This window comes from Pyxicephalus adspersus, chromosome 6 (assembly GCF_032062135.1).
Source record: "Pyxicephalus adspersus chromosome 6, UCB_Pads_2.0, whole genome shotgun sequence".
In the NCBI taxonomy this organism is placed as follows: Eukaryota; Metazoa; Chordata; class Amphibia; order Anura; family Pyxicephalidae; genus Pyxicephalus; species Pyxicephalus adspersus.
Window position 1 is genome coordinate 45749014 of NC_092863.1, and position 17952 is coordinate 45766965.

Sequence of the window (17952 nt, forward strand, 5' to 3'; positions counted from 1 at the left end):
TACTGAGGATGTTCTCCAAATATATTTTGCGATGAATAATACACAGAAGTATCACTGCTTCATCGCCCTTGTTCAATGGATAACTGCTGTTGAAATTCAGTTTTCATTGGCACTGCCTTCACCAAATGTACAGAAGCACAGGTTTCTAAATATCATGTACTAAAAAGAGTGTATTTGTTAAAAAAATACTAAGATATGCTAAAATATTCTGTACATATAACAATCGGAGTCCTTACCATTTTCTGATCTCTCTCCATTCTTTTTTGTCAGATGAATTAAATCTTCTGTTACACAGCAAATGTTTCAGAAGTAGATATATAAACCCTGTCCTTCAAAGATTGTCAGGATAGTTATCCATTATATTCTAAGCAGTTTTCCCAGGATAATCATGCAGAGATGAAGAAATCCATATACATAGCACAATTAATAAATGATATATTAAATAATTTAAACATGCAAGCTGGACCCAGGATTACAGATAGTAGGTTGTTGTAGTGTGATATCTGTCAGATGGGAAATCGAACAGGAAACAGCTCTTTATTAGCTTGTAAATTGATGTTTTATGTCCCTGTTGGAGTGGATTTAGTGGATGGATGGACTATAGCCCAAAGAACATACTGTGAATGGGTCCTAACTAATGTACCTTTAAGGTTACATTAAATAATTTTTTTTTATGTGGCATGATTATTCTGTGTCACATAAAAAACAGTATGAAATCATCTGAGAAAAAATTCCTAGTGTCCGGAAATGACTTCACACTGTAAAGATGTGATTGTCACATCTGATAGCATTTTGCATTTAGCATTTTGTCCTTACGTTGTACTTTGGATCATTATTCAGAAAACACAGCCAAATTCTCTTCCACTAGGCCAAAAGTATATACATACTAATTTCGTAATCCTCATTTCCACGCAATAATTGTAGCTCAATTAAAGTGAATGTTTTTCCCACACAATGCTCCATGCTTTGCCTTTTTTTTACTAATATGGTACAAAAAAATTTGCAGAAGCCAAAAACAAACACTGGTTAGATGTTGTCCTTCATCAACCATGTTACATTGGAGAATAAAAAATGATTTCACATTGTTTAATGGTATACACTTCACTTTTCTCTCCTGCTCATTGAAGGAGTAAGCAAACTTTCAGAAGATCTTAAAGTGGACCTATCACAACATTTTTACTTTATATAAAAGGGTAGACAACCCTTTTATTTAAAGTAAAAAATGTTTTTGTTTTCCTAAATGGGGTGACGTAAGCAGAAGCAGGAAGATGACAAAAGAAAAGGGTGGCGCCCAATGGTTTCCCCACGGACCGAATAGAAGCCATTTTTTTCTGCTTTAACTGTTGGGTATACTGCTACCTACAGAAATATATGCTAAGCACAAAAAGCACTACCAAGGGGTGGCTCCTCGGGGCGAAAACTTGCCGATTTCACAGAGCACTAAGTGCGTGTTGCAAAAAGCAAAACAAAAAAAACAGAATTTTCTCTTTACATAAAAGTGTTGTCTACCCTTTTATGTGAAGTGAAATTTCCGAGTTTAGGTACGCTTTAAGTCTAACATAAACCTCCAAAATCACCCTCATCAGAAGATTAGGAAGCAAAAACAGTTGGTCCAAATATTTAGACCAATCTCTGGAGGAAAGGTTCCCGAACACTGGAATGTTATAAAACCACATTTGTATGTGCGCAATGTTGGCCTTATTGTAAAATATCATGAGGAGGCCTGTTCAAAAGTCCATGTTGTACATGTAGACATATTCAAGAGTTTCGATTTGACAGTAAGGGATCGATGTCCCAGCCAAGGTGCAAACCGCTGGGGCTGTGGGGAATCTGAAAAGCCCCAAAAAGGTAAATGGGGGAAGTGAATGGCTATAACTAATTATCTGTTATTAATTCCTTAAAACGTTTTAAACTCTCATAATCAAAGTTTTAATGTTTGTTAGACAATAGCAGCATCTCATGGTTTTATTAAGGAATTGCATGTCTAAATAGCAGTAAAGGAAAAACACTTTCCCTTGAAACATTATATGACATATATAATTCTACAAAGGCAATTTTGTTATTTAAACAGGATAAAAGTTTTTTTTTTTTTGCAAACACTGAAATTTCAAATTAAAAAACACCCCTATGGGTGCAGAAGTGTGAGTGAATGGCCACTGTGTGCCTTAACATAACAACAGGCTCATGACCATGTTTACATTACTTCATGGCATTGTTAAAGTACACAGTGGGCGACCATGCTCTGTACACTACAAACCACAACTAAAGTTTTGTATTGTCAATCAATTAGTTTGGAAACTAGAACTTTTGCTAAACCCAGAACAAATTAGACCCAGGCAGCTTTAGTTTTAACTAGCTTTGTGCAAATAGAGAGTCCATAAACTCCCAGGTCCTGTACGATTCTTGAAAATCCATGATAAATAAAGAGTATGCCTGCATGCATTCACAAGGTACAGTCTGTGCCAAGCTGTAGTTGAAATTTAATGCATTTTGTGTAATATTTTACATCTTTCATAGAGTACTCTATAAAGCTCATCCATGAATTGGTAAATTAATGGGTTGTTAGACTTCTGAAAAGGTTGAAATAAACATTGCAAAGCATCTAATTCACCTGGAGAGGATTTTTTTTTTACAAACTTTTATTTGAATGAAAACTGGAGTTGCAGCTTATTTTCAAAGATCCTTACTTCCTTTTTTTGCAACAAATGGATACCATTTCCACGAGTTGGTATTTCAGTCACCTGGATAGATGCTTCAAGCAGTATGATTAGGAATGGATTATGGATATGGATAGTTGATAACCATGCGCTGACTGCCCATAACAACCACCTGGAGGCTCATTTTTTAATGAGCATCCCTGTGCCGCTGGCTGCTAGGCTGTCAGCTGCCTGAGATTCACCTGGAGACTGTAAACTAAGCCTTAAGGTGATAGGTGTTCAGGTATCTGTATCTCTGTTAAAAACTTTGAAGAATAATTACTTCAATGTATATAGCTACAAGGGTAATTTTAAAGCCCAATTACAGACAGGATGTTTTGAGTCTTGGATTGAATAGTGATTGATTATAACTACTGTGATGTGTGCCTGGATGAAAGATTGCTCCTTACTCCATGTGCACGTTAATTAAAGAGGTATCATGCTTTTTGGTGGATATCAGACCATAGAAAGTGAAGAGGAGGGCTCAGCTAGCCGTAAAAACATACTTTCTAGTACAGGACACGCACTTCTTCCTGTTTCCAACCCAGATTTAAACTTGTCTTTGATTCACTAAGAGTTCTGTAGGAGACTTCTCCCAGGGCTGGAGGTGCATAAGAGATGATCCCTTGGAAGTCCATTGCAGTCTTTAGGAGACAAAGTGTTGTGCTTACAAGATAAAATACAGTATGTCTTAGATGTTCGCAAAGCTCTTGGAGTGTGATGTGCTGCATTGCAAGCAAAAGGTTTGCAACATAACCCCATGTTTAAAAGCCCTTTACCAAATTACATTAAAACAGGTGTTTAATTTCTTCTCAATGTAAACACTGACTTTCCACACCAATAATTCAACAGTATTCAAGCACAAAATGCAAACAAAAATGTTTTGGTCTATGTTATGAAGGAAAATGGACAATGAGAACATTTCCATGGAAAATATTGTTCATTAACTGTTTATTAACAAAAAGCATGATGTCTGTGCACAAGACACATGGGGGACCCCAGTACTTTAAAGATGGGGTCCCTAAAGTGAATTTTTTACACCAGTCATTTCTGGTGCATTGTGTTAATATTTATCATGTTCACTGTTATTGTGTGCTGTGTTAAGGCAGGGTAGGTTGCCAGTGCACCAGAGCAGATAATTGAACTTTGGCTTTTTTCCTAATGCAGAACAATACAGCTTGGGGTACCACTGAAAATTGATGGTACTGCAATGCACCTATGCATATGTTCCTATAGGACAGCAGTGTGAAACCAGTCTTAAACAATATGAAGGAATTCTTTTTGTGCCCCACGCTCTCCTTCCTACTTACCATAATCTGGTAGCCATGGAATCATGTCATTTTCTATTTACTTCTATAGGATCTTTTCCTACTTTTAAAGAGATACCATGCTTAGAACATTTTTACAACAAGATATAAACAAAGGAGGTTGCAGCAGTGGGATCAAGGTAAGTATTTATTTGAGGAACAGCACAAGAAAAGTGATCAAAGGGAACCTTTTGCTTTGACTTGCATGACTTTATGGAACCCATCAAAAGTCATAAATACCATTTAGGTTTTGAAATTATTTGAAGGCAGTATGTTAAAAAACAAGGCAACAACACATAAAATTCTATTTACAATATGCCTTACCATCATACCTCCCAACTGACCCAATTTCTGGGAAATGGTCCTGAGGTTTGCAAAACATCCTGCAGACCCACCCCATGTTCATGTGCCACATGCTAAAACTCTCACTCATACTTGGGTCTGATATCTGAAGGGGTGGTGTAATATGGAATTAAAAGGGATTCTTATGAGGTCCTAAATGGTTAGAGAGGTACGGGTGAATATATGAGGTATGAAGAGGCCTGTAAAGGGATGTTCTGATTGGGTCTAAGCATAAAGGAGGGATAGGTGTCTAATCTGGGGTCTGTGTGTACTAGTGGGGGTTTGATCTGGAATCTAAGTGGGAAGATTAAGTCCATGGTGTGAGTGTAAAGGTTGCTGGGGGAATGTAAAGGGAAAGTCCGTTCTTGTGTCTAAGTACAAAACTGGAACTGATCTGGGGACTGCAAAGAGGAATCTAAAGGAGGGTGTCCAATCTGAGGTCTCAGTAATAAGGGGGAGTTTGATCCAAAGGTCTCAGTATAGGAGGGGGGTAATCTGCAGTCCAAATTTAAAGGGGGAGTTTAATCTGGAGTCAGTAATCTGTTGGGTATTCTGTACTTCTGTACTATATTTAACTGTCCCTTTAAACGATGCCCAAGTAAACACTACTCAAAGCCATGGCCACTTTTTTCTGTGGTTCTGCGCCTTGGTATGAAAATTTAAAATTTAAAGGTATGTATTGTTTACTTGCTTGATATATTTCCCTAACAAGTATTGACTCATCATCCAGCTATCTTCACTTCATTCATATAATCTAAGGATCAGTACCGTTAGGCTTTCGAGGAACAGAAGAAATACAGTGAATGGCATCAGAAATATTAATCCTTACAAATGACTGCTAGATTCAAAACTTCAGATTCAATGCTATAATAACTCTAATAAAGGATAAGAAAAAATAGTGTGGAGTGGGCAGATCTAATATTTAAAGGTGTGTAAGATTAATATTATTATATGTCCTAACATTGTCTTGCCTTAATCCTTTAATTCCCCAGAATGTTAATCCCACAGAAAATTAAAGGGAATTTATAATCACAGAAACTGGCATAGCTGTCTATAGTGACAAAAACAATGATGGTGTTTAGGGAGTGTTAGGAGTTACCCTTCCTTTAGGGTTTTTTTCCTTTAGTTTTGCTAATTAAATATCACATTTTTACATCCCACAGAATACACCTTATAATGTGTCATCCTTTTGGTAATTGAGCATCCATTGATTCTTTTTTCAGTTGAGTGGGCTGGCAGACAGCTTAAGTATAGCAGAGCAGAACTTCTGATACAACTCACAGCAGGTAAAAAAATCTATTCTCATCTCTCTGCATAAAAGCTATTCACATGACATCATTGTAAGAAGATATGATAGGAGAAAAAAAAATCTTGCTATGATTCCCCTTAAAGCAGTATACCTGGCAAGCTGAATTGGGAGCGACTTTTGAAGCTTTATAATTGGCCATACCAATGAATAGAATTTGCAGCTTTAGCATAGTTGGTTCTAGTATACAATTTTTTTATATCCATAAACAGCTTAATTTTCTTATAGCAGAACTGAATTCCCTATCTCATAGCAATTTATTTATTTTACAGTCCTGGCATCTGTATAATACCTAGGAATAGAGCCCAATACTAGGACAATGCAATTTTTTTTAGCACATGCAAGTTGCATCGCCACTGGCCATCCAATACCTGAGTGGCAAAAACACAGACTAAGGAAAAGCAGCAAAAAGAGAGAGAAGATTGCATTGGCAGACATGAGCAGTGAAGGAGAGGGCAATGTTGTCATCACTAGAGCAACACAAATGCTAATGTAGGTTTGTTATACTGTGCAAATATTCTGTGCCTACTTTCACATTCCAATTGTTGGACCCGAGTCCTCAGTTCCTCCTCAATAACAGATAAATCACAAAGCATTAGTCTTTGTATTTTTGTTCTGTTTGAAAAACATGAGATGTATTGCATACTCCCCTTCCTTTTTTGCTGTTCTTTGCCTTTAACCTCCTAGCCGTTAAGCCCGACCTTCGTACGGGCAAAAAAAACCGGCTAGGATGGTTAACCCCGAGTTTTTTCCTATGCCCACTTACCTGGTCCCCCTGTGCTCATCCAGCGTCGTGTTCGTGTTCCAGCGTCGTCCTCCGTCGATCGTCGTCCGCCGATCTCCCTCTCCAGCGTCGGGTGTCCTTCGTCGGGTGCCAGCGGGACCGGTAAGAAGCCGGCCGGCATCTTGTGTTCCGCCGGCCGGCTTCTTACCTGGTCCCGCTGATCGTCCACGTCCTTCTTGTTCCAGCGCCGGATGATCTCTGAAGCGAGAAGCCGTCCGGCGGAGAGAAAAAAAAACGGACGGCTCCTCCCTGCGTCGGCGATGACGTCGGCGCGTGTGCGGGAAATTCAAATTGAAACTCATTAATTTATTTTGTATTGGATTCAATACAAACTCCTGTATTCAATCCAATACAAAATAATTCAAATAATTACAAAGTATATAACTGGTAAATTCAAACTGTCATTTTGTATTGGATTGAATACAAACTTCGGTATCCAATCCAATACAAAAAATAAAAAAAAATAAAATAAAAGTAAATAACTTGGAAATTCAAATTTTATTTTGTATTTGATTGGATACAAACTTGCGTATCCAATCCAATACAAAATAATATAACATTAATACAAAGTACATAACTGGTAAATTCAAACGCTCATTTTGTATTGGATTGAATACAAACTCCCTATCCAATCCAATACAAAAAATAAAAAAAAATAAAATAAAGGTAAATAACTTGGAAATTCAAATTTATATTTTGTATTTGATTGGATACAAACTTGCGTATCCAATCCAATACAAAATATTATAAAATTAATACAAAGTACATAACTGGTAAATTCAAACGCTCATTTTGTATTGGATTGAATACAAACTCCAGTATCCAATCCAATACAAAAAAATAAAAAAAAATAAAGTAAAAGTAAATACATTTTTTATATTCATATTATCTACTAGAACCCTTGTTCGGACATATTTCTGTAAGTTACAGGTCTACAATTTAAAAAAAAATTTAATGAAAAACAGTGAATCACTTTTGGTACAGAAATCTAGACCTCAGTGTAACGCTCAGGTGGTTAAAACCACTAGATGGCATGTGTACATTTGAGTCACCTCATTCTGAAATGACAACTTGTAATTTAAAAATGTATAAACAAGGGTTCTGCTCTACTTTCTACATTATAACAATAATGATTGGTGGAACCAGCTAGAGGAAACATTTCAGAAAAAACTTTACTGGTATTTATTTTCATCTAAAGTGAAGAGAAAATGCAAATACAATATTGTACAAATAGGCCTATCAAAAAAGACAAAGTGATAAAGTCATCTTCCATTTCCAAAATGCATTAGTGTTAGCCTAATCTACACAATGTGTACAAAAATGACTGCTATGAATGTATTCCGTATGTATAATGGGATGCAGACATGACCCCGTTTCTGTTTTGTAACCCCTAGAGCCATGACGCATATCTGCCATGGGACTGAAGAAAAACACATTTTTTAAATACAGCATAAAAAAGCCGTAAATAGGAACACAACTACGTGCTCCTCGCTTTTCATAGTCCCTTAGCTTTAATTCTTGTGGTTGATGACTGATTAAGGAGGTAAAATTAGGTCAGATTTTGATTATGGACACTGTGAGGAGGAAAATATCCTCTGGTAATGGTAATTTCCAGCTGCTCCCTAAGTAATTGTGGGATTTTGCTTGCTACATTTCCAAATTTATAGCCGTCTAAAGCTAAACATAAACTGACTCAGTACCCCAGACATTGACCCAAAAGGTTATTCACATACTAAAATGTAATTACAGCCCAGTCCTGCTTTTTCCTCATGTGAAAGGGTAATATTAATAATAATCCTGACTCCTAAAGTTGAACTCCAGGCAAATACAAAAAAAACATAATCCAGTTACAGTACAATACAATAACAAATCCTAATAATATAAATCAATTATATACATACATCTGTCTGTCTAGATACAAGCCTTGTGTAATCCATGCATTATAATGCATAAACTGAGAGCTGAATGGACAGCACTGTAAGCCAGAGTATATTGTATTGCACATTGTGATCTACCTGTATATAACATTGGAAGATTCCTAAGAGGAGTAGAGAGCCTTCTCTAGCAATGATCAGTTCAGTAACCACCAATGGTGAACCATAGACCCACCAATATTGCTATATGAAACCGGAAAGGTCTTAGTGAGAGTAGGCCCTGAATGTGTTTTTTTCATTGGGTTTATGGGACACCCAATCTTTGTTAAAAAAAAAAAAAAAAAAAAAAAAGAAAAGCTACAAGTGTGTTGCATGTATTGTATCGATCTGCAGGGATGGCACAAATAACCTCAGAGTGCAGAACAGAGATGTCTATAGGCAGAGAACATTAGAGAAGATTAAAGAAGTGAAGCTTGGACAAAACATTAGCACTGAATTAGGGACCTCCCAATCAGCAGCAACCAAAATATTATTTTAATCAATTTCAATGAAACTAAAAAGCATTTTAGTGTGATCCTTTAATGGTGTCAAGTTTAGCAAACAGTATTACCTTTGCGTTTAAAATAAAGCACACCCCTACTCTAAGCGGCAAGCCAGGCATTTTTTTAAATTTGATGTTGTCCATCTCTTTACAACTGCTGCACACTGAAGATGCAGAAGAGTGAATTATGCAACAGGGTCAACTTAAACCATCTCCTACTTACTCACAGACCAAATCCTACAATTTATAAATGAACATTTAATGAACATTGTGCATCTAACCTTAGATCAAGGTCAATAGAGTCAAAAGAGGAAGGGGAGATTTGGTCCCAAAGAAGAAACAGACTATTCAAATGATTTTTTTTCATCAACCAGTCTCTGGATAGAGAGTGAATCAAAACACCTGGAATCTTCATAGTTTGAGCCATATCAGTGCCTTTATGTTGCTGTGCATTCCTTGGATAATCCACATGAAAACCACGGATTGTCATTATTAGTTATCCAGCTGGGCCAAAATGGCAGAACCTCCAACTAGCAAGAGCCAACAAGTGTCAGTATTCTTCAGTACTTTTAAGCCACTTGTGCCTTTTTTCCTGACAAAAGGGATGCATTTGCTACCTGTCAAAGCATTGCAGGGACTCAACAGAAGTATTGCAAATTGTTTTTGCGGCCAGGTCTAGCAACAGCACTCGTGAGCAACAATTGGCTACAAGATCAATTAAAATGTCAGGCCAAGCTTGGATACCTTTGACGTCAGAAGTGAAGATTTATTCATTCATAGTGGATGTCCAAGATAGTCCAAGTGGCCAGAATTTACAGAATGTTTGCAGGCCATGTAGCTCATCATTACAGCATAGTTAGACAAAAACAACTGGGGTTGCTGGTATCTAGATTCCCTACAAAAAAGGAGCATGTTGATTTGAAACATGATTTTGAAGAATACTGACGGTTAAAATAAAGAAATCTGGTTGATTAAATGATTGGGGACCACTGGTACTATATAAATTATTATTATACAGATAATTCAATTATCTGTATGTCCTGTTCATACATCTGAATAAATGTATATGAATCTGAATTTATTTTCAAGAAATGTTATATATACAGATGAGTTAGATGTTGTGGTTTACAGCACCACATAAACGTATACTTTGCTATGTGAATGAACTAGCATTTCTTATATGACTTCCTTGAAATAATGATGTGTTTCCAATTCTAGGGGACATAATGTGATACAATGTAAAGCCTTTCAAATTTGAGAAAGGGAAGTGATGCCAAAAAATCCTGTCCACTTTGCTGATCTTTTAATCCCACCAGAGAATAATACATTTAAAATGCAATTTGTGCACCATCCCTACTTTATCTACTATATATGTTTGTGTGTATATGTATGTTTTTAGCTGTTTGTATTGAAATCAGCAATTCTAATCAGTTCCTACTAAAATATTTACTGCAATTACTTTATTTACAACACAATGCAATCAAACTGGGTAGAATAATGTCTTCCTTTGACCCATCTCTAATTTATATGCATGAATATAGAAAAAGATACACTGGCAGGCCTTTTACAATGCACTAATATAGATGTCTAGCTAGTGTTGCTGGATTTTTTATACAATCATTCCACTTTAGTTTTTCAGGTGTGAGAAGAAGAGACTGTCCTGTGAGCAGAGGGCTGCTGAGCTGAACTATTATTGAAGTTAGTTCTGCACACTTTAACCTCACCCTCAGTACCAGGGACTTGATTCTGGTAAATGTTATCCTCACAATTTGTAATGGATGGCAGTCGCTAAGTCAGTAGTATACTTTTCATCCTTTATTTGTACATAGACACCTGTGAGGATAATGGTAATACAGCAAAAGACTTTTTGGCAAGGAAGACCAATCAGTTCATCTTTGGGAGGAGGAAGTGCCAGAGAATGAAGGAGGATGTACTTGTCTCTTGGCACCTGAGCAGAACAGCTGTTACACTGCAGATTGTTGGGCTCCTGCATATACACAGTATGGCTCAGCTTGGTACCATCTGGGACTATCAGCACATCCCAGCTGTCACTTGGGCTTACACCACTGCCTGCCTGATCACCACTGCTGCTGTGGTAAGGAGGAAACAGCAATGTCACATAAAATTGTCATTATTTCCAGGGATGGTTAACATTAGGGACAATCATTCCTGGGAATGCCTATTATACAGATCCTCTTTCTCCCCTTCCTCTTTTAGAATTCTTCTATTGCTTTATTATCTATCCAGGTCTTCTGTACAGTAAATAAATTAAGCAACAGTGCTTTGTAGTTGTTACTATGTTCAATTTGATGTACATTTATATTTTGAATACAGGAAAAAACAGCATTATACATTGTGACAGTTTGCAACACACAGTAAGTGGTTCATTTTAGAGACAAACTCAGTACTGCATACATTTGGAATAGAAAATAAATTTAGATGAGAGACTGGAAAGTAATTATACAGATATATGACCGGGGGAAAGGTGGAATTGTTGAATCATTTCCTTTTTAACTCACAACACCTCTCACACTTTTAGGTCAACCTGCTGGCCATTTGGTCTTTAACAGGAAGACTCAGGAAAAAATAAGCCAAACATGACTTACAGAAGTAGATTTGCATATCATTTTGAATGTCTATATCTCCAGATTAACAAATATTTTTAATTTTTTTATTTGCTGAAGTTAAACTCTCCTAAACTATTTTACATTGCGATCCTGCAAACAACTTCCTGTAATAAAGTGACAACCCTCACTCAGTGTGCCATATCCTTGAAAAAACACCATTGACACCTAGCTCTCTATTAAATTGTAAGCTTTTTGGGGCAGGGTCCTCACCTCCTCCTCTGTCACTGTCTGTATCTGTCTGTCATTTGCAACCCCTATTTATTGTACAGTGCTGCATTATAAGTTGGTGCTATATTAAAATACTGTTAATAGTAATGATAAAAATAATAATTAATAATGACAGTATTATAGAAACCTCCAACGCTCCATTTCATGGAGGTAACCGTCTGTTGGGTAAATGTTCTGGTGTTAACAGATGAAACCGGGTAAGGCTGATAAGATTTTAAGATTTCAATTCAGTGCAGGAAGTTGCAAGGACACTAGATTTTTAGCAAGATTAACAAAAGTTTTTCTGATCTTGTGAAAAAAATATATCCTGAAAATTATATACAGGACTGAAAAGCTGCAATATATGAAATTATTTTCATGGTCAAAGTACTGTTGAGCTGAGGTATCTTATTTTCATACAAAAGAACATAATATACATCACATTTTTTTGGCACACACTTATGATGGAATGCCTTGTGAAAGTCTGACAAAGTATCAGATAAGAGAAGATACCTAAACAAGGGCCATCATGGTAGAATCCTGAGATGGTAATTTAATTAAGGCTGCAGATTACAATAAAATTTAAATTACATCTCCATGCTATGAGGTATTATTGAATAGGTTTGAATACATGCAATGTTTAAATTTTGGCATGGACAGAGTGGGGTAGGGATAAAACCTTGATCATTTTTTTTTGTCTGTTGTTCTGTTATTGTGGAGATCCTCCTCCTGTCCTGTATTCCATTCTCTAGAACAGGAAGTTAGGAGAGATCTTCTTAACTGGAGTGATTCTGTTTATTTCCTGTCATCCATTATTAGACTTTAGAAGTTGCAAGTTCTCTGATTTATTAGTTTATGATATGGGATCAATAAATGTACTTTCCAATTTATAGGAAGCTGAAATTGTTAGTCCTTTCCAGCTTTACTTCAATCCTGAGCTAATCTTCAAAAAACTGCAGGTAAGTCAGTTTATATCTACCATTAAAGCTAAACTTTAGGGAGGTAGAAACACTTACAGTATGTCTTCTTTGACAATCATAAATTGTATTTTGAAATACCTTGTGGAGCTGTCGCGTACATACATATGCTGTCAGGATGAAAAGCAATGCGAGAACTCAATAGTCTTTGCAACCCCTTCCCCTAATGTAATAGGCATTAAGGGGTGGATATTTAGTAGCCCGGTAGTATGGTGACAACTCTTCTCCTGCATATAGAGTGTTGTCACTCTAGGGCAGGAAGTGAATTATGAAAACGATCACATGAAAAACAAGTCAACAGTTGCAGCTTCCAAGATGTAAAAACTGGTAAGCTGCAATGTATATCTTTTAGTTTTAGGGTTTAAATGTTCTAAGCTAAACTCTGGGCACCATTGTTTAAAAATAATTCACGTGTTATCAATTAGTTTGTTGGTCTGGCTTGTCACTAGTTTCATGTGTTGTTTCCTTTGTATGCTGAGCCCATTCACAAAATGCATGGCAGCAGTGTCATCACTGGTTGCTGTTGTGAATGGGCAAAGCACAGGATACAACACTAATGTCAATCACAGATGCAGCCCTGGCGTGGGGGAGTACAGCACAACGTATACTGACACACAGCACTACTAGAAGTATAAAGTAACACTTTGGAGATAATGAGATCCTAACTCATCTAGGCATAATAAAATAACAACTCCCCAACTTTGATCATAAATTGCATCACTGATAATGGTTGTGAAGAAGCCTGACAACCGGAAGATAAATTAATTCTGTTATTACCACATCCTTTGTCATCATCTACAGAACATGTACAGCATGTTAAGCTAAAACTGCTCTTAGGTATATTGTATAATACCAATAAAGAGTTTACATCTGGTAGTAGATTTTCTCCTTTTCATCCATAGCATGGTTTCAATCATTTCACAAGCACAGTACAAATATTAGCATTCTTCCTGCCAGCACAAACCAACCATTTCTTCCTTTTCTCCTACAGATATGGAGACTGATAACCAACTTTCTCTACTTTGGACATTTGGGGTTTAGCTTCTTTTTTAATATGATTTTTATGTATCCTTTTGACAGTGCAGGAAATTTTTCATACCAGTTTAACACTACATTAGAAATGGATTGTAGAATGTATTATATATGCATGTAGTTCACGCTTGATTGATAGAATGAAATGAAACTTTAAGGACAGTTAGGCTTTTTTAAAGAAATAAGGTGGCAAAGCACTTGGGGACAGTGTGCAAGCAAATCACAATCGCAATTAATTTCATTTGTGCATGGGCAATTTTTCCTATTGATACAGACTCCTTCCCCGGATAGCTTCCTCTGACTTTAATGTATAATTTAGGGTGTTGTAGTGTGCTTTAGAAACTGCAGCAAGTGAGCCCTTCTCATTTCCTGTCTGATGGATTTTCAGCTTCATCTAACCCATTCCTCTCTAGACCTACTATCTATCCCTAGTCCTTTCATTAATTGGATTCCAGTGTTTGGAAAGCACTCTGATGGCCTCTGCCACCAGACATGAGCTGCCCAAAAGCAAGGAGGAGCACAAAGACCTCACTGAATGTAAAATAAGGTATTTACAATGTTTTTATTTTATTAGAATGTTATTAGGTAAATGAGGAACCTGCTACCACTACTTATTTGCTTTTGAAGCAAAAGATAACAGGACAACTAGCATTACCTGAATGATCTGCAATGGCAGCTTACATATTTTTCTGCTTCTCTATAAAAGAGCTGGACTCAGTAGTCTTTCATCAACATGGACATTGGCTCTTAGTAATAAAGTAGAATGACCAGTCAATCTCTCTGCATGAAAGGTTAGGCCAGTCTTGTCACAATGCTTAACATTTTTAGAATTCCTATATAGGTTTTATAGGAGTTTTAAGCTAGGTTAGGAAGGAAACCAGTTTACCTCTTGGTGTTGGTGCAAATACTATTGTGTCAAGTTTCCTTTACAGATAGTGGTTGCCTTCAGGTTCAGATACTGCAAAATGCTTGAAGAAACCTCATTTAGGGGTCGTACGGCTGATTTTGTATTTATGTTTCTTTTTGGAGGATTCCTTATTACTGTATCCTTTAAATATTAGTGTGGAAGAAGCCTAATATGTGCAACCTAAAGTTGCAATCCCAGCAGCAGCCAACCATTTAATGCCCCTGGGTCTGTGCACTGTTTATCTTTTAGGTACCACATTTATGCTACACAAATGCTAGAACTTTAGAACACTTTGCCTTTTTTTCTAGGATAACACCAGTTGTGATTTAGTTTCCAGCATAGGCATAGAAGACAATTAACAGTTCTGTATTCAAGATCTTCAGTAAAAGTCAAAGTTTCTTGCATATTAGAAGTCCACTTCCCAACATATAGTTACCTCTGGTTATTACTCCAATTAATTTGTGTGTAGCTAATCTCTCTTCCTATTGAGTTCTTTTAGTTTGGTAGATGTTGACTAACCATATACCATTTCTATCTTTCACAACATCTGAAAGTCTACCTGACCCAGTCCCAATACATTTACATTATAATAACTTAAAGGCCTATAAGCTGCAACCCAGTATGTTAACACAAATGAGGTAACTTTATTTTCTTATGGTGTTTTCATTTATGTGAAAAGATGTGTCATTTTTCCTTAACATAAATCAGATTTTTGGTCTTTTTTCTAGGCTTTCTTTCCTTAGTCAGGCCTTTACTCTTATGTTAGTGTATGTCTGGTGCCGCAGAAATCCATTCATTCGAATTAATGTCTTTGGCCTTGTCACACTACAGGCTCCATTTTTGCCTTGGGTTCTTCTATGTTTCTCTTTGCTAACAGGAGACTCCATTCTTGTGGATTTGCTGGGTAAGGTGTACTTCTACATCAGTAACTACATGCTAAGCCTAAGTCCCCAACAGATTAGTTTTTACAATACTGTAATGAGTCTACCTTTAAATATTTTGCTAATTATTTTGTGAAGATAGCCTAAAACTGTTTTAGGATAGACAAGGTTTTCTTTTGGTACCATTGCATAATAGCATAGCTGGATTTCTTTATTTTTAAAACATATTCAATAACAAGGGACTACAGTTTAGGAAAAAGTGTATCCTTTTGTAACAAATAAAATCCAGGTTTAACTTTTTGTTTTATTGTTGTTTTATCCATATTGGGAGCGATTTCCTCTTGGTTCCTGCACCAATGACACATAGGCAAAAAAAAGCAATAAATATATCGAACAATTTTCTATATTAATCAGTGTGGCTCCAGGACAGAAAAAATGGAAAATCTCTTACACAGGATTACTGACAATAAAAAGTTGAGCGTGACTCTAAACTTCCTTTGTTCATGCAAACATTAAGACCAAAAGTTCTTGGTTAGAGTTTTGATTTGACCCTATTTGTCAGTTAGCTTAATTGGAAAATAGTGCAACTCATCTGACAGCCAAAGCCATAAAAGGTAGTCAAAAGGTGATGGACCTCACTTTGGGGTTCTAAAAGAACCTGTATTCCCAGGAATATTACATCTAAAATAATTGTCATACTATGGTCCAACCTTTGTATGCATTGTATCTATTTACTCATTTTTGAATGTTCTCCTCTTAGGAATTGCAGCTGGACATATTTACTTTTTTCTAGAAGACGTTTTCCCAAACCAGCCTGGAGGAAAAAAGCTTTTAGTCACCCCAGCTATTTTGTAAGTAATAAAACACAGAAAATGACGTGTCCTTATTCTAGCCATTTGTTTACATATAGCTCTGGCAAACCTCAAGAGGTCTATTTGCTGAGCATTTAAAGCCAGAACATCCTGTGCTTTTAAGATAATCCATGCAAAGATACAACTGATGTGGCACCAAGAACAAGACAGGAGTAAATAACAGTCAAATTTTGTGCTAGTTCATTTTCTACTGTCAGCACACATGGAAGACTGGCTATATGAGGTTAACTGCCCATGTAATAATGACTGGGCAGTTATGTGGATAATTTGTGTGTGGTTAGAAATCAGGCAGGGAATGTGTGCTATATGAAATATGTAGGCTGCCACTGCTGAACTTCTAAAAAATACTTGTTTGCTGGCAGTCCCTGGAATAACCATTTTCTGAATCATTAGCCTGGAACAAGTATGCAGCCTGCTGTGTCCGAGTGAATCAGCTTTAGTACCCAGTCACAGAAAGTACCAAAGCCACAAAATGATCACAATAGCCAAGCAACTAGTAATTTCAGAGACCAGCAACAGCCGACTAAATTTCTACAAGTACAGGTTTTCCTTTAAATTGTAACTACAGTTTTTAGACAAAAGTACGGAAAGACTCAAACCCATGTCATGTTCTATCAGTGTCTGCCTGGGAGTATCCTTACCTATTCTGTTTCAGTGACAATATTTTAGAGCAATGTTTCTCAACCAGAGTCCCTGGTTGAGGAATTTCCACATCTTAAGTCAGTTTATTGAACACCAATAATCTTTATGGCTATCTGTAACGGTGGCATTCTTCCCAATGACCAGCAATGTAAAAGGCATTCTTCTACTGACCACTACACCAATGTTCTGTGAGCTGTAGATATAATAATTATAAAAGGGGTTCCCTGAAAACCTGAACATTAGTTGAAGGAGATCCCATATAAAAAGGTTGAGAAACTCCGCTTTAGACTATGTTTACAATGCTGTAAGCTACTTGATGCCCAGGTTTTTGCTGTGAGCGGTTTGTCATGGACAACCAATGCGATAGAATTTCCGATATACACAAAATGCAAGCAACTGAAAATCAAACAAACCTCAAACAAAAGAGGGTTTTATTTAAAAAAAAATGATATAAATGTTTGGTCGGTCATCGTTCCAATACCTTAATTTGAAAACCCTAAACTTATTTTGGAGACCTCTGGGGACTTGAAGGTTGCTAACGAAGGCTCTAAGAGAAACACGACCTTAAAATAAACAAAAACTTTGCAACAATTGTACTTTCTGCAAGTGATCAAGTCTTAATAGTTATCTTCTGTCTCTGTACTCTACAGAAAGCAAATATTTGATGTGCCATTAGCTGATCCCAATTATAATCCGCTACCAGAAGATATTGTAAACAGACTCAATCATCATCAACCTCCTCCAGAGGCCCAGGACTAAATGGTCTACCAACTAGGCTTGTGTTTCAAGGCTTGAAATATTACATGCAACTAAAAAATAATAAAATCTCTACATAAAAACAATCAAAATGTTCATTGCAATCCTATAATAGAGTTTAGCTGGTGCAGATAGAGCAAGTTTTTTGGCATTGTTTAGGCAGTGGTCAAATTCAGAAAATCTAAGTATTGTCTTACCTTT

The 17952-nt window shown here is 36.6% G+C and overlaps 1 protein-coding gene across 2 annotated transcripts; it reads left to right on the forward strand.

The window, feature by feature from the left end:
* Window positions 1-10848: 10848 nt before the first annotated feature.
* DERL3 (derlin 3) lies at window positions 10849-17828 on the forward strand. 2 transcript variants are annotated; one of them, XM_072415612.1, is made up of 7 exons: window positions 10849-10945; window positions 12578-12643; window positions 13653-13726; window positions 14643-14736; window positions 15309-15504; window positions 16242-16332; window positions 17646-17828. In XM_072415612.1, exons 1-7 carry the CDS (start codon window positions 10853-10855, stop codon window positions 17752-17754), a joined length of 723 nt encoding a protein of 240 aa, XP_072271713.1. In that variant the 5' UTR covers window positions 10849-10852; the 3' UTR covers window positions 17755-17828. The 2 variants fall into 2 exon arrangements, with proteins under 2 accessions (XP_072271713.1, XP_072271714.1); XM_072415613.1 differs by having other exon boundaries at window positions 10849-10942.
* Window positions 17829-17952: the final 124 nt, after the last annotated feature.